This window comes from Myxocyprinus asiaticus, chromosome 1 (genome assembly GCF_019703515.2).
Source record: "Myxocyprinus asiaticus isolate MX2 ecotype Aquarium Trade chromosome 1, UBuf_Myxa_2, whole genome shotgun sequence".
Lineage (NCBI taxonomy): Eukaryota > Metazoa > Chordata > Actinopteri > Cypriniformes > Catostomidae > Myxocyprinus > Myxocyprinus asiaticus.
In genome coordinates, this window is record NC_059344.1 from 57,120,463 (window position 1) to 57,138,470 (window position 18,008).

Consider the following 18,008-nt stretch of genomic DNA (forward strand, 5'->3'; position numbering starts at 1 on the left):
TCCAGTAACCCTTCTCTCTAATAGACTGCTATGAGACTGCAGTGTTTGAGGGCAAGAAATGTCCTTTCTCTTTCACTCTAAATAATATCTCTCTCTCTCTGTCCATCTCTCCTCACTCTTTTGCGCTCTTGTAACACTTCACTGCTTTCACCCTCCAGCACTGCAGAAAGCTGGAACACACACATTGTTTGCAGTTAAGGCTCTTATGCTGTCCTGTACTTCCCGAAGCCTCAGGGGTATATTTAAAGAGTGCAGAGGCCACACTTTCTCCCACTGTCCCAATGATTCTTAACTTTGAATGTACTGTAAAGCTTTATTTGAATGGTGCTACATATGGATTTTACAGCAGAGTCATTAAACATGGTTGACAATTTTTTTAATGGCTGCATTAACATTCCTATTTTGGGGTGGGGGGGCAGTGTGATATATGAGCATTTATAGTTAAGCTAATGATTTTAAGCTGTAAAGTTTTAATACATTTAAGGGACCGCCATACTAGAATATAGGACATTTAACAGGATTTTTTAGTAGCTTAAATATGTAAGATTACAACAGTTCTGGTGAAAAGAACTGCATTTACTTAAGATTGTGTTGCAATGTATTGTTTCACTAACAGTGAAGATGAACTTTGATCCAAAGAGTCGATTCAGAGAGATTTTGAGGGATCTGCCAAAAGAGGGCCGTCCAATCAACCTTATGAAGAAGGAGTCGGACAGGTCACAGGGTAGACCAGAAACACCGAGGCATCAGGGTAAGAGAGGAAACTTGTGCTTTCAGAAATATTCAAACACAAAAAAGCACACCATGACCACTTTAGGGGAAAATATTAAAGGTGAAGCATGTTATTTTTCCACCTGTAAGGGCATCAAACAGAATTGCTCAAAAATAATGACTCAGTGATTCTTGAGATAAGGGACAAAACATTGAGTTTTTATTTTTTTTAATAATTAATTGTTTGTTTAAAATATAAAAAAATATATAACTTACCAGACCACGTGTCCTACTGTTGCATCCCCCATGAGCAGGAAGTGGCAAAGAGGTACTCCGAGTTATCGCTGACCATGACATTGTCTGATTTATTCAGGATCGTAAAAAAATCTGAGTTGAGACAAAGTGAGGACACAACTGTGATTTTGTTTTTAATGGATCATTTAAAGTTTACTTTATGTATTGTTTGGTATCTTATAGATCCATACCTATCATTTGATATTTATATTTATGAATGTGTTGTATTTTTAAACACTTTGTTTGGCAGTTTAACATTGTGACTTCTTGCTGAGGACAGGTGAAGTAAAATGTGCTTCATAGAGCATGCATTCTAAAAACATTCTAATTAAATTATTTAAGTATAAGTAATAAATGCCATGTGTATACACATTTCCTTTAGATTTAACTTTTTCAGTATTTATTATGAATTTCTTGATTTTTAACATAAAGAGGACTTTTGTATGTAGGACATGTTTTGTCCCTTATCTCAAGAATCAGTGGACTAACAGGTAGTCCTGCCCCAAAGTCCATGCTATTGGTTGAGGTAAATGTTGACATGTCGGACTGCGACATTACATGTCATTATTATGTAATGTTTTGAAAGTGCAATAGAGCCACAGTTTTAATACGCTAGTGTTACTGCATATTAAACCGTATTTTAACATTTGAGAAAATTACACTCTTCGCCATTCATGTAAAATAGTCTCTTTGTTTATGCAACTATGTCTTAGCTTGCTGTTTAACAGTGAGAAGCACAGATTTATGGTAGTTACACTGAGAGCTTTTAGCAGAGCTTTGGAGTGGAATATACTCTCCGAGAGTGCTCTGCTGGTCCTTATGTATCCTGGGGTCAGTGAGAAGTGTTAAAAATGCAGATTACCTCTGACGTGCACTCCATCCTCACACTGAGCCCTGTAATCTTTGCAACTGTTCCACTGTTCAGTTTGTGCTGAGCGACCAGCTCATTTCCAGTACAAAGGAATGGGTCATATTGGGTGATGCAGTTATGTTTTATTTATTTATTTATTTTTGGTAACACTTTAGTTTAGGGATCAGAAATTAGACAGTTATTAATGACTAATAATTACACTTGTAAGTGACTATTTATGATCTTGTTTGGCATTGTAAAGTATTTATTAAGCCTTTATTGGCTGATTTTTATTTATTTTTATTCTTGCTTTATAGTCCCTTTATATTTGCTTTTGTCATAATGTATTTCTTAGCTAAAAACAAAACATCAATAGCTAGTATGATTCATACATCCTTTATAGGTTCTCAGTACTCTGTGTGAATGTGCGGCTTATAAGTATGAAATGCATATTAAATACAATAGGATGCATATAGCATATTTCATCAAAGCAGGGAAGGTTAGGGTTAGGTTTAGGGGTATGGGTTGGCTTGTGGGACTCTAAATAAACACAATAAACATGCTGCAGTGATGCCCCTATACTATATGTTAGTATTTAATTAGGGGTGCAAATAGCATCTCTCACACTATTTGCCCTTAGTGCAAAGAGGATGCTTTTTGTTGCTATTTACAATAAGCAACAAAAGTCTCTGCCTTCTATATTTATTTTATACTTATATGTTTCACATTCACATAGTGTAATGACAACCTATAAAGGATGAACAGTATTTTGCACCTTTGCTAGCTATTGGTATATTTTGCTTTTTACCTAACAAGTTAATAGTTAGAAAAAACACATGTAAAGAGGCTATTAGGCCTCTTAGATTAAGAGAATCAATGAACAAAGGTCTAATAAATACCTTATAATTCCAAACAAGTCCTTAACTAGTCCCTTACAAGTCCAGTTATTAGTCATTAATTACTGTCTGATTTCTGATCCTTAAAATAAAGTGTTACCTTTTTTTTTGGTGCTTCAATGCAACACAGTATTGATATTCCTCATATTCTAGGGTGTGTTCCAAACCCCTTAACCTAAGTATTATAGGAATAGTTCACCCAAAAATGTAATTCTGTCATACTTTACTCACCCTCATGATGTTCTAAAGCCATATGACTTTCTTTCTTATGCGATTAAGTGCTAAAAATAACATGACTTCTTGCATTGACATGTGTGCCACTGTGAATAAGCTTCTTTCATAGCACTCATGAACATTCAACAGATATCAAGATTTTTACTGAAAAATGACTTAAATTTCTGGTTGTTTCTCACCAAAACCTATTGAATGCCTTCTGAAGACTTGCAGTATGGCACACAAGCCACATGGACTACTTTTACAAAACATCTGGGTGCTTTTTTTTAAGCTATAAAAGTTGAGGATGAGTTTGGAATGACATGAGGGTCAGTAAATTATGACAGAATTATAATATTGGGGTGAACTATCCCTTTAATTAAGTATCAATAAAAAAAAATGTCTTCCATTTAAGTCAGCCTGAACCTTACAGGCATTTCAACCTTAGGTGTGCTCTCTATTTTAGTTTTGTGTAAACTTTATAATTACAAAATAAAAATAAAAAATGAAGAAAAATCTCCCATTGATTTACATTGATTGAATATTCAGCATTCAAAAAGAAACAGACAGCTATGGCGTCATTGTAATATTTGCAAGCACAGCTACGATTAGTGTACACTGCACACTGACTTTGTGTTGACTCCGATGCATGGTCAACCGACAGTAATATGCATGTTGAGTATCATGACAAGGGTGAAGAGGCTCTGATGCTGCAATTCATTTTCACAAAACCTAAACATTTATAGCGCTGTAAGTTTGCTGCCTTGCAAGCACAGATACAGTATGTCCTTTAGAAAATTTTGATGCAGTTGCAGTTATCGTACGTTTGTCTAGAAGTGGAGCTTCTGCAATGATAGAGTTCAGTGCATGGAAACCTAACATTTCCATTTGTTTTACAGTGCACTTATAAAGTTTGGATTTGTCATTTTAAATGGACATGCACACATGTTGATAAATAGGCATAAAGTCATTATCCCCATAGTCAGCAAAATACACCAGGTGGCTGACAGCTACTACAGTATGTCTGCCCATCAAAAGCTATGGATATTGTATTAAAATGGGTACTGTATTTCAGATCTTCTCACACATCATAGCACATATCAACATTCAAGCTTTTACACCTCTGCAGCTTATCACAGAGCCCAATTCCAGTTGTCATCTTTAGACAAATGACTAAATTAACACATCCAGTCAGACTCACTGAAGAGATTAATCAGTGTACGCCACACTGGATCAGCAGGACCAAATCTCCACTTGCATAACCACACTAATGCTGGAGAGAGTAAATGACACGGCATGTTTAATCACAATGCCTCACAACATTGTGCCGTGGTCATGTGACCAACATTACAATCTCCTTTTATTGCTCATAAGCAGCATAAAGGTGATTTGCAAGCCAAGCTGCTTGACTTTGGTTCACTCTTTGTAAGTAGGTGTATGGCTTACTAATGGCTTTTATTACCTTTAGCCTGTAGATCTTTGACCAGACTGCCTTCCTCTTGTAGAAAGTTAACCGTGTAGGCTGTTTGAGAATTCATCGTGCCAAGTTAATTTGCTTTTCCAATGTGTGTGTGTGTGTGTGTGTGTTTTGTTAGCGCCGCAAGACAGAGCTGCATTAATATCTAATGAGACAATGCTGGAGTTTTTTCGTTTGTTTTTTAAGCTCTTACAGTATAACGATATAGTGAACCTGGCAATGTGGAAAGGCACCACAGCATTATAGATTTGCAATTTCACAGAATTTCTATGCCTGCCCATTTAACAATGCCAATATCAGCACTGTTCTGCCCAAAGAGAGTCACTCGTCCACCTTCACAATATAAAAAGGTCATCCAGGCTATTAGTGCAACCCTGCATTTGTCAGAGATGGATGATTCGGAATTGCACGTTCGTAGCAGGCTCAGCATTGGTGAAATGTTTTTGTGTAACATAAATGAAAAATATAATAAATTCCTTGAGAACGTGCACTCGCTTATGCGTTTACATGGCCACATAAGCCGCGTTCTCCGGCAGCTAGGTGTGCTAAACTGCTTTCTTTTAATCCCTTAAACGGCGTAAGGAAAATGTTTTTCGAAATGAATGGAAAAAGAACAAGGAGTTATGCAAAAGATGGTATGGCCCCCACAGAGCCCGGATCTCAACATCATCGAGTCAGTCTGGAAATACATGAAGAGGCAAAAGCAATTGAGACAAGAGAAGAACACACTAAATATTGATTTAGTTTTTAATGCACCTAGAATGTATTTGATAAATAAAAATTATTCATGGCATTATTTTTGAAAACATACTTTCCAGCATTTTTACAAGTGCCTAAAACTTTTGCACAGTACTATATATGTGGACTATATAGACTGTATTCTGAATGCAATCACTGACCATTCTGAAAACATCCATACTGATGCACAATTTACAGAATCACCCCCAAAGGTGATTTGTTTCACTCCAGTGGTATGTTGGGTAACTTTAGCAGGAAGAATCCCCTGGAAAGTAGGTTGTAACGTGGGTCAAAAAATGTATGTGGGCTTTTGGCAAAAATGCCACCGAAAGTAACAGAAAGGCCCCCAAAATTCCAAATTTGGGGTCAGAAAATACCCCCATAATGAGTTATTTTGTGTTTTATTTGTAACTTCTGATATATTTCTTCATATTCTATTCTACACAATACATATGTATACATATTATTGCATAGAACTTTAGAAGTACTCGGAGAATTTATGTTTATGTATTGTTAAAGGTAAAATAATACCCCTGAAAAACAAATCCAGGGGGCAAATATTGCCCCTTTATGGCAAAGTTAATTTCTGACACTGGTTGTTACTGCATGTTTCTTTCCCCAGACTCAGCCCCTGAAAAGCCCTATTCCCGCTCACTGTCGCCTCCTGAGAATGGCTTCAAGCAGCTGGAGTCACGGCTCTATAGTAGTCAGGGTAGGGGCCCGACGAAGGCGGAGCGCTGGCCTCACCTCAATCACGAACCACACTCCCAGTCTCAGCCTCACGTCCCGGGCCACCCCCCAAGTGGCAATCAATCCCGGAGGTTAGATCACGGCAACGGCTACGATACAGACAGCAGTCAGGACTCTCGGACTTACGGAGCCTCTCGTAGCCGTGTCAATCGGGCGTGGAGGCCGATGCGAGAGGCACTTAATGTCGACAGCGTAATGAACAGTGATAACATTCAGAACTACCACAACTCTCGCAGACAGACCTCATATCAGGAGAGCGAAGAGTTGGCTTGGGGTCGCAGAGAAGAACGCAAACCCAAGAGTTTAATGACGATTTATGAGGACGAGCAGAAGCAGGATATGGGCAGCAAGAGCTCACTGGAATCGGAAGGTCGGGGACTTCCAGAGCAGGAGAGAGCTAAAGGAACAGTCAACGGTCTCACCATTAGGAATGATAACTGGCAGATCCAACGCACTGAGTCTGGATATGAAAGCAGCGATCGCCTAAGCAATAGCTCAGCAAACCTAGACTCTCCTGTCGTGGAGAACTTAAGCAACAAAGAAATGCACTCCTTACCAGAAGTACACTTGTCCAGGTAAGGTCTAATTTCACTGTTCTTTTGAATTTCTTATGATTAGCTGAGCTAAGTAATCCTCAACCAAGCGGAATATCGGAACATTTGCATTTATGCAAGTCGCATTGGATGCTAAATGATGCTAGAATTGTGACAAATGTGATCACAAGAAGAGATCAATATGATATATCATTTAGTACCATGTTATTTATATAAAAGTATCATGACATTACCATCTTATGCCATCACTATACCATGGTACTGCCATGGTATTTTTTTGTAAGGAATTCTTTATAGCAGTTTTTCCTTTATTTTTAAATTGTATACAGGCTTCATGTTAGATCTCTATGAACAGTGATTTGCTAAAGGTGTGTGTGCAGAGTATTTCATTCAAGTCCCTTTAGGGCGGCTTTCTTTGTCGGAAGTGTGCTCACTGTGAATCAGAGTACAGCATGTTGCGGGAATGTTGGGTGGAGGTGTTTACGCCATTCAGTTAAATGTCTTAAAAATGTTAGGTGTGGGAATAACTAATGTAGACTGACTAAAGAGGCAGTCACTCTGGATTTTTAATCAAGCAAAATTACTGTAGACCCCCATGCAGTTTGTCTTCTTAGTATATGCTCAATTGAAGTTTGCATTATCTGAAACTTGTATATTGAACATGATGATGTGACAGCACTAAAAGGAGAGTTTCTTTCATGTTTGATTTTCAGCCAAGAGATCAATCTGTGATGTTTAGATTGTCTGCTTGACCTGCAAATTCGTTTAGAAAAAAGACTTTCGACAGTTGAACTAAGTTGAAATTGTACACTTGTGATCATGTTGCCATTCTCCTGCATTCGCATGTGAATTAATTGAATTGAATGCTGCTAAAAATCTAAGACAAGCACAATATTACGCATGTTGCTTTAGAGTGCTGTTATTAAGTTCAATGAATTGTATATTTTTAGGGACCCAAACTACCTAAGGAGGAATGACGATTCAAAAGCTGAGATTTCCCCATCATCCATCTTCTACAGTAAGTGCCCCACATGTTAGACTTTTGAATTTTACAAAAAGGCTGATTAACAGTCTTATCAGACAGAGCCAGAAAGTTATTTTTAGCTTCTGGTGGATGATAAAGATTGTATGTGACAAATTTATGTCAGGGGGTTGGAAACAGGGTGTCAAGTATGTACTCTGTCACTCTCAACCTGTCAGATTTCACCACTGGGGCTCTGGGTCAATAAGACCTCTGAACATAGTGTTAAAGTTTAAAGTTTATTTGTCAAATGTGAAACAACACAGCAGCAGTACTTGTTGACAATGAAATCGATTGTTTTACCTGTTATTGAAGAAGAAGTTTAATAATGAAATATACAGGGTTCTCACAGTCATGAAAACATGGAAATATCAGGGAATTTAACATTAAAACATTTAAAAGTAATGGAAATCAACAAAGTCAAGGAAAAGTCTTGGAAGTTTCTATAGTGAATATAATTTTTTCTCTAGATGCGCTGTGCCATAAAATATTTCATCACCTACTGTACGTAAATATTGCTCTTGGTTAGAGCTTGTGTAGAGTAGGGCTGGGCGATATGTAAAGAAATGTGTATGTGTCTTGTATTGTTTTATGGTTTAATCACTTTCGTCTTGTTTTTTTTTTAATACACTGCCTGGCCCAAAAAAAGTTGCATACTCTAATATTTCGTTGGACCGCCATTCACTCTGATTATGGTGTGCATTCATCATGGCATTGTTTTGACAACCTTATGCAATGTCACAACATTTATTTCCATCCAGAGTTGCATTAATTTTTGGCCAAGATCTTGTATTGATGACAGGAGAGTCGAACCACTTCGTAAAGTCTTCTCCAGCACATCCCAAAGACTTTCAATGGGGTTAAAGGAATATTTCACCACAAAATGAAAATTTGCTGATCATTTACTCACCCTCAGGCCATCCAAGATGTATCTGAGTTTCTTTCTTCATCAAAACAGAGTGGATGATTTTGATGCACCCTAAATATGCATTTTGGACCGTCAAAAAATGGAGTACATTCACTTGCATTGTTTAAAGGAGGAGGCCTGAAATGAAATCCTAAAAATCTTAAATTCTGTTTTGATGAAGAAAGAAACTCGGATACATCTTGGATGGCCTGAGGGTGAGTAAATTATCAGCAAATTTCCATTTTTGGGTGAACTATTCTTTTAAGGTCAGGACTCGATGGTGGCCAATTCATGTGTGAAAATGATTCCTCATGCTGCCTGAATCACTCTTTCACAATTTGAGCCCAATGAATCTTGGCATTGTCATCCTGGAATATGCCCGTGCCGTCAGGTAAGAAAAAATCCATTGATGGGATAAAATGGTCATTCAGTACATTCAGGTAGTCAGCTGACTTAATTTTATTGCCGCATAACATTACTAAACCTAGACCTGACCAATTCAAGCAACCCCAGATCATAACACTGCCTTAAATCCAAACTGTAAATTTATAATTTTTTTGGCCAGTCAGTGTACAAAGATATATATTACTGAACCTGCAGAGCTGCATTCACAATGCATGTTACCCGCGATCTGCTCCGTGGAAATAAAGCAAATTAAACTCACAGCACCTCCTGAGATGATCGGAGATCATTTGCAGCATTCTCATAGACGACGTTATTCTTGCAAACAATTTTCAGACGAATGAATCAAGAAAAAAGAGTGAAAGCACTTGTTCCACAAGACAGGGTCATGCTGCATGCCTACATGCGTGTTCTTCAAGACAGGCTCATGCTGCACACCTCTGAACAAACAGCGAATCAGACACGAGCATTGATGGCTTTTCTTTTCTCTGTTCTTAAAAATATAATAAAGTGTGTTTCTTCAAGTGCATGTCTTTGTGTCTAACAGCATTTCTTGTCATGTGTCACTTGGAGACGTCTTACAGGTCACCCGCCTCTTGCGGGTAGGTGAGCAAAATTATTCACGCATGAAATACATTTAGACGAGGAGCTTGCGAACCGGATTCAGCCTCGTCGCATTTGGCAGGTGGCAGGTGCTAGTTTCACATCCAGGGCTACTGTTTTGCCGACTTCCCAGATCCATGGTTTTGCCATTTACTGATATTGTCCATCATCTTCTGTCAATTGAGTGTCACAGTTGGCATCAACTGGGATCTTTAAGATATCGTCCTATCACCCAGCCCTAGAGTGGAGTAGAACTTGCTTGCAAGCCATAGTAATGTCCGATTTGTGAGCGAATCCGTCTTTTGAGTCAGAAATTGTTCTAAAGTGCCTGAATCAAAATGATTCTCCCAAAATTGTTCTCCCACAAACACAAAGACTGGAAGACTTATTGAATTTCATTGGTCAAAAAGGATATGATCTTTGAAGATATTTTATAAGAATAGTATTAAACAGTAAAAGACAATTATAAGAATATAAGGCGGTATGCTGTGTGTGCAAATTTAGGTGTGTACAAATCTTTGATTAAAAAAAATATATATTTAAAAAGTAGCAAAAATTACAAATATCTTGGTTCGTAGTTGTAATGGGTAAAAATTAATATGGTTAAATGTCTGTTTGTAAATGAAAAGCATAAATTGTGGCTAAATGTAAGTTGCAAAAACAACAGCTACTGGTGGCAACTGAAGCAATGATTAGCTCAAACAGTTATATATTCCATATTCGAATCATTTCAAGTATTTTGCAGAGAAAGAGTCAAAATAAACAAGTCAGAGCTGCCCAATCGCACAGAAAACATCATGAGCTATGCTGTCAGGGATGTGGCATTTGAACACACAATATTTTGCCAATGTATGCCTGAGCCGAGCCATAACGGGGTGATTTCAGCACTCATGGCCCAGATGAACTGGTGAAGTGAAGGGAGCACATGGGGTCGTGCTTGGGGACGAATCATTTGTCCTGCTTGTCAGCGCTGGAAGGTATTTGTGTGTGAGTGTGTTGTGATGGTCGGGTTGGGTGGGGGTCTGTTTACCCCAGCTGAAGGTGGTTTATGGGAGTTTTATGGGCTGAAGTAGCGAAGCAGAAAGGAAAGCTCTGAGGCCTGTGCCCAACTGCTTGCCTTTAAGGCTGTTTTCACAGCGGAGCGAGCGTTGAAGTGTTCACTGCCGTAGGGATGGTGCTCTGATGTGTCTTTTTGACATTAAATTGGGTGGGAGGGTTTCTAGGATGTTGACCATCTTCCTCTGGACAGTTTTAATCGCCTTATTTTTAAGCACAGATGTCATTTAAAATACTCGCTGTATTCTCAACAATGCAATTTAGATGAGCTCTTCAGTGCTACTTGATAACAGAAATGTTTGTTGTTTGTTTTATGTTGCAGTGTTTCTTCTCCATTTTATATCCTGTTCCATTTTAAAATTGTATTGACAGTTCTTGCGAAATGTATCAATTTGGCATTAGGTCAAATGTGGCGACTGCTGTTTGTGTTGCCCCTCACGGGCACTGGCCTGATTCTGCCTGCCATTAGAACTGAAATCCTTCTGCAAAGCAAAGAGCTAAAATTAGATCAAGTGATTTATTTATATATATATATATATATATATATATATATATATATATAATATTATTATTATTGAAAAATGAATGAATACATAAAGCATTAATAAATGTATGCATGTTATTATACAGTGACTCCTAAAGGTATCTGGACACTCAAGCCAGACTTAAAAAATTGTGAATGTCATTGTATTAGAGAACAAAATATAAGAAGTGGCTTTTTCTAGCAAAACTCCACATAAAGAAGTTTGTTAGGTTTGAAATGATAAAACTACATATATATATGGATGTGTATGTATGCATGTATGTATATGTATGTATATATATGTATGTATATAGTTCAAATTAACAAAATGTATTTGTATGAACTTTCTGTGTGAGCTTGGGGAGAACTGACTTCATATATCCACTGTAAGTCTAATTAAGACCAGTTGGTTAAAAGAAATTGTGTTAAAAAAAAAAAAAGAAGGAAATCACCAGTGCAACCCAGCTATTCAGTAAACAGTACTGCTGAACACTGCCCTTGTTTGATCTGACATGCTCTGCAGAGTTTTCTTTCTCTCTCTCTCTCTCTCTCTGCAGTGTTGGAACAAGTGTATATGAGGATACACTTTCCCTTGCACTTTGTCAGATTGCTCAAATGGCAACTGTCTCATTTTCTCATACTCTCTGGTGAATTATCAATGCTGTGCTCACAGTTTTTTAGTGTGCTGGGTGCGCTTTGTATCCCATAAGATATTTGAAAAGGTCAGACCAGCAAGAGTTGCTGAAAGTTCACTCTTGTATACCGACAAATGCCTGACAATTGATCTTCCTGTCAGGGTTAACTGCCTTTTTATCACCAGACTGCATCCCTTTAGATACTGTAATCGCCAAGAGTGTTTAACTCTCAGAACTTGTATGAGATCTGCTTACAAATTTCTATCCCGTTATGACTGAAAGTGAGATATTTCTCATATAGCATAAATTAAAGACCCCATGAAACTGGAGTCCATGTGTTTGTTTTGAAGCCATATATATGCTAATGTAAACCTACCATAACAACATATACTATAACTTGCAAAATTATTTGTAATTGGTTCGTTGTACGTACGCGACAGTTTTCTGGTCAAACGATCACGATGCGCTACAACTACAATGATTTTTATTTACTTTTACACAAATCACGAGTAAAACGGCAGATTATAAGTTCATAAACACTTTTCGCCCTGTTCCTCACACAATACTATCTTATGATATCTAAACCCTTTTACTACATTTAGAAGCTTGTTCATGTGCATTCAGATTGCACAGTAGCTCAACTGATAGAACATTGCACTTGCGATGCAAAGGACTGGGGTACGAGTCCTGAAGAGCACGCAAGTCAACATGTGATTCGAAAGTGTCAGCAGCATCACAAAATGCCATGGTTGTTTCAGCAATTGTGTTTTTCTTGTCACATTTGCTTTTTATGACACTATTGGTTAGGTTTAGCTTTAAGGTTTAGGGTAGGGAGGTTGGTTTTGTTGATTTTAAACTTGATAAAACATTACCCTTAATTTTAACTCCCTCTTAGCACCACACATGGACATTTCACCTCGTAACTGCCCAATGTGTGTAATGAACCACATAATATCATTTTGCAAAAATTATGCCACAATCAATAAAAACAATTTTTTTTATGCCTGGATAAAATAGCACAAGGTACAGTGATATAAGTACACCTGGAATAAAGTACACGAAGGAAAAACGGGTATAGAAAATATGATGCATAACATTAAAAACTATATAAAAGAATACACGGGCTCACAGGCTTTTCTTTATATGAAAAGAATATTTTTATTGAATTCAGTGTTTCTTTTGTATGTTAAAAAAAGATCACTGTTGCAGGAATACGTTTTGTGTTATTCTTGCAAAAAGAAAATAGCAGTGGGGTTCGGCTGTTCGACAATTCGTTTGTCTACACTTGTGATAAAATATTGCATGTAAAGAGTCTTTTTATGGCATATTTTACTACGAGCGTAGTCCAAACGAATTGCCGAACCTCACTGCTATTTTTAATAGGGATGCACAATATTTCAGTGACCATATCGGTATCGGCTGATAAATGTGAATTTTGAAGTTATTGGTCTGTTAATAAAATTTGGCTGATAAAATGTGGCTTTTTCAGGCACATGCTACTCATCATGTGGGTTTTGATTGGTGCCTTCTGGCTTTGCTTTAGAGGATCATACTGGATAGTGTTGTCAAATGTACCGGTACTTCGGTACCAAGTCGATACTAAAATAAAAAAGATGTAATGAAACCAGTGTTTCTGCAGTACTGGTAGTACCGAGCACCAGCTCAATCCAGTACCAGCGTGCGATAAGACTGACACACGACTGCTTTTAAAATGCTCATTTTGAGTGTGTGCTCTGCTACTCTGAAATTAATCAATTAATCAAATTAAAATCGTGACATGTCCTAGTATGATTTATTAAACCGCTAAAGGCTGCAATCATAGTGTGGAAGAGCTGCGTACTTTGAATGTATAAATCCGACCGCTCCTAACATATTGAGAATCAAAATCTACTGTGAACCACGCAGCACATGTAAACTATATATTTATATAATTGAATCACAGCAGTTGCGCTTTAATCTCAACTCAACTTTTATTTATAATGCATTTAAAACAACAGAGTTGACCAAAGTGCTTCACAGTAATACAATTTAAAATATAACATTTAAAAATGACCATATACACAAACACTCCAAAACTGTGTCCTACATTTCATTTGTCAGTGTCAAGAGATGAGATTTCAGACATGACTTAAGTGTCGCAAACTGTTTATCCAGAAATTTAAAATTCAGGCAAAAAATACACATCATAATAAAAGCACGTTTCAAAATATAAGCTAGAGCCCTGAAATTGAAGAAATTGTGACCGAAATATATTACAAATGTATAGTAAAATGGAATATTCACTGTCATAATAATATTAATACTAATAATGAAACAATATATCAGAAGACTGCTGTTGAATAAAAGTTTGGCAAAAAAAACTATGCAATGACATGTTGAAAAGTTATATTTTCACTTGTTAAAAGATTTAAGAATGAATTGATTAGACACCATTTTGATAAAATTATACTAAAACATGGAGTTCTGGAAAATAATAATAATAATAACAAAAAGGAAAACATGTTTTGGTAAAGAATAAAACCGATTTCAGTAGGGCGCTACTTAAAACACTTAAGCAATGCATCATTGATTGAGAAACACTTGAAGGAAACATGGATTTCTTTTCATTTATTATTTACATTGAAATATAACTTTTTAAATAGGTTAAATGTGTGTTCAATAGCACATTGTCATATTAGCATATTTATGCTGTGGTACCGAAATTGGTATCGAGAACCGTGAAATTTCACTGGAATCAGTACCGACTACTGAAATTTTGGTACCGTGACAACGCTAATACTGGATATGAGTAAACACTCCATTTATACTGTTTTAATTTTATTTTATTTATTTAGCATTTTTGTTTCTTTTTTCTTTTTGTATGTTAGAGCATATTGTTGTTTACAGTGAATTTGAGACTTGTTTGCATTCCTTAGTTTTGTCTTTTCACAGGTTTCAATCAAGTGTATTTGTATTGCACTGTATTTATAAAAGTAGCTCACTCTTCAAATTAATTTTAAATTGCAGAGTCATTATGCTTTTTTTAAATAAAAAGAAGTTGGCCATAGAAATGTACAATTTCTTTATTTAACTGGTTCAAAGTAAGCTACATTTGGTAAATGATTTAAAAGTTTAGATGTTTCTTGCAGGTTCCTTTTTTTTCTGCAATTGAGATTTTTTAAAAAAAAATAAAAACAATAATCCACTTTACATTGATTTCATTAGAAGTGCTGCAGATGTGTCTTTATAAGGTGTGCCTTTATCGGCAAATATATCGATTATTGGCCTCCAAATACACTGAATTATCGGTATCGGCCAAAATGTCCATATCAGAGCATCCCTAATTTTTAATGCCAGGATAATAGAACAGACACAGTAATACACATATTAAATAATGTTCATTAAGACAAAAAACATGGTATATTGTAAAATATTAGGTATGAATACAGTACATAAATATTCTAATAAGAAAATGTGTTAGCTTCCATATTATTTATTTACCGCATATTTGCATTGAATTCAGTGTTTTTGTGCACGAGACGAGTAAAATAGCACCAGAATACATGCTGATGTCTATGTTTATGAACATTTATAATATGAGCACGTTTATTATAAGCAGACCTTTGGTATGGTAGTAATTATCCTGTTTGTGTTTTTACTTTTTCGAGCCAAACAAGTTGATTAATGACCCCCTAAAAGGAATGAATGAGGTGTTAATTATAGCACAAATACCAGTATATTGGATCAATTATCACCCTTTACTACTAATGTATTCACAGTATGGACATTTTTCTGTCTTCTTTTGGTTTGGTCTTTGTAATTTTTGTTTTTTGTCTTGCATTTATTTGTAGACTCAAAACTCTAAGCTTAAATTGTCCTCCTTTAAACTAAATGAGCAGATGGCCATTTGTTATTTTAAGAAAAGCAGAGTGTGTTTACTTCCATGTTAAGGCCTATTTTTCAAGACTGAAGATGAATGCATGTCTAGTTGTTTTGAGAGTTTGTAGCATGCCTTGTTTCTGTATGGTGCATTAAAACCTTGAGACATTCTCAAAGTTCATTTAAGACATATCCTGTTGCACTGTGGAAAATAGTTATTCTTAGACATCAGTAAATATTTTTGACAAGTCGACAGATCCAATTCAGTCATGTCTAATGCGATACATATCTTTTTATTTATATATGCAAGTATTACTTGGCAAGCAATTGCATATGGAATCATATTCCCATTTAGCAGTAATATAAAAAGTGGTGAAATGAAGAGTCATTTAACGCTGAAGTAAAAGACATTTATCATACACTTCAATATCTGGCTCAAGGTTCATTTTCAAGCTAACAACATTTTCTAGCTAACAACATTTTCTAGCTTAGCCAATTTGTCCATCTGAATATGGGCTGAACTTTTGGATCTGATTCACTCCACTATCAAGTGCAAACTAGGATAACAGGTGTGTGTTGTCAGCTGGCTGGCAGTGATCTCATGTTGGCATGACACCTCTCCAAACCCTTCAATCTGATCTGCTGCTCAGCAGACTTCTGATGCTAGCCTGCCTGCACATGTATGATGGCTGTCTATGTGCTAATTTCCTCACGGATTAGGATACTCTCATTCTTTACAGAACATTAATATAAATTTAATGAATAAGAGATGAGCAGTGTGGAGGTAAATAACCAATATAATGCTCTTACAGTCATTTTAAAGGCACAGTTGTATGACATCAGCTGGTTATGTGCTTATTTTCATATTTTTGCTTAATAAACCGTTACTCATAGGAATTGACATCCGTTTTTTAGTCAGTAATGACAAACCTAATTTAAACACCACATAATTATCCTTTGTTGGTGGTGCTTGCTAAGTCACGCATCATTTTTACCATTGCTCATACATGAGGTTTGGGATTTGAACAAACATTGGCATGTAACACGCCTTGCACCATTTTGAGTCATTAAAGTTACCTCAATTTGTGGGGCTAATCAAACTTTTGATTTTCTAGTGGTGGACAATAAAACTGGTGTTAATCCCCAAAGACTTACATTTGAAGGATGGACCTGATCCATATCTAGGGTCTAGAATGATCATAAGGCCATTTCCCACCTTCAGTCCTGGAACTTTCTAGATGAAAACTCTTATGAGGAACAGAACACCTGAGGAGACTTTTCCCGTTGCATTGGCATTCCCAAAGTAACCACCATAGTGATGTCATCTAGTATCGACCATTTTTAATCTGACGTTATTTGCACGCACGTTTTAGTAGCAACAACAACAAAATCAACAACACCGACAGAGGACACCGGGATCGGAGCTACACTTTTGTTTGTTTAGGGATGTTTTATACGAACTTTGGCTGCATCGGAAAACATATGCAGCTGTCTTATCAGTTAATGGTTTAAACAACAGTGATTTTGGATGAATGGAACTCTCTGAACTAAAAGGCACCTTTATTTTATCCTACCTTCATCCATCCTTATACAGCCTCCGAAGGCAGCATTTTCCAGTTTTTGACCGCAGCCTGTGTCTTCAGGTTACAGTTTAAACTGGGCCCGCAAGGCGTGCATGCGGTGCTCCGTACTGCAGCCGGAGTGAGAGCAGAGACGAGGTTTAACTGCGCAGCACACGCTGAACTCAACAGACAACATGTTGAAAATGCACTATAAACCTATTTATCAACACGATCTTTTACGATAAAGACTTTTATGACTCAACATAAATTTCTCTACTGAAATACTCACTCATTGATTTAAAGCCATCTTGATACAAGTTAACAATGCAGTATCAGTCATGAAATACTTCCCTGATGTAAACTAGGTTTAATGACGGTTTAGTACAATAAAGTTAAATTACCCACTCTCGATAAACATCTGATTATTTATATCCATCATCCCAAGAAATAGTCGATGTAGTAATCCAGAAATAGTTTTATATTCTTTATAGTCACACAGTACAGATGTGATCAACTCAAATAGTGTCTCCCGATGAAATCACACACACTCATACTGTATAACAAACGGGTGATTCTCTTTGAATACTTTGTTTGTTATATGTTGTTTCTGAGTAGCAGGCTAGCAGCTAGTTGTTTACTAATGGTGGCTATGGAGCTCGTCTCCTTTCTCAATGCAAGTTTTTGATCAGTCACAGGCTGCAGCACCTACCACAGTCCCTTTACACCCCAAAAGTATCTACCCCAGAGTAGGAGCTAAAAATGTCCTCTAAAACAGCTTCGAGGAACTGTAGTTCCTTAGGTGCGAAAACGACGAAAAGCACTAGTCCCAGGGAAAAGTACCTAAAATGGGCTTTAGTACCGCCAGTGGGAAAGTCCCTATAGCAGGGGTGTCCAAAGTCTGGCCCGCGGGCAGTCTGCGGCCCTCCGACTGCTCTGATGCGGCCCGTGAGAGACTTTA

General features: G+C 36.9%; 1 protein-coding gene across 3 annotated transcripts in view; it reads left to right on the forward strand.

Annotated features, from left to right (window-relative positions):
• LOC127445846 (inactive ubiquitin carboxyl-terminal hydrolase 53-like) overlaps positions 1–18,008 on the forward strand; it is a 70,219-nt gene that overhangs the window by 41,952 nt on the left and 10,259 nt on the right. For all 3 annotated transcript variants that reach the window (XM_051708268.1, XM_051706683.1, XM_051707448.1), the window contains exons 13-15: positions 617–751; positions 5,802–6,504; positions 7,434–7,501. In XM_051708268.1, the coding sequence (XP_051564228.1) occupies positions 617–751; positions 5,802–6,504; positions 7,434–7,501 (906 nt within the window). The remainder of the gene's footprint in view (positions 1–616; positions 752–5,801; positions 6,505–7,433; positions 7,502–18,008) is intronic.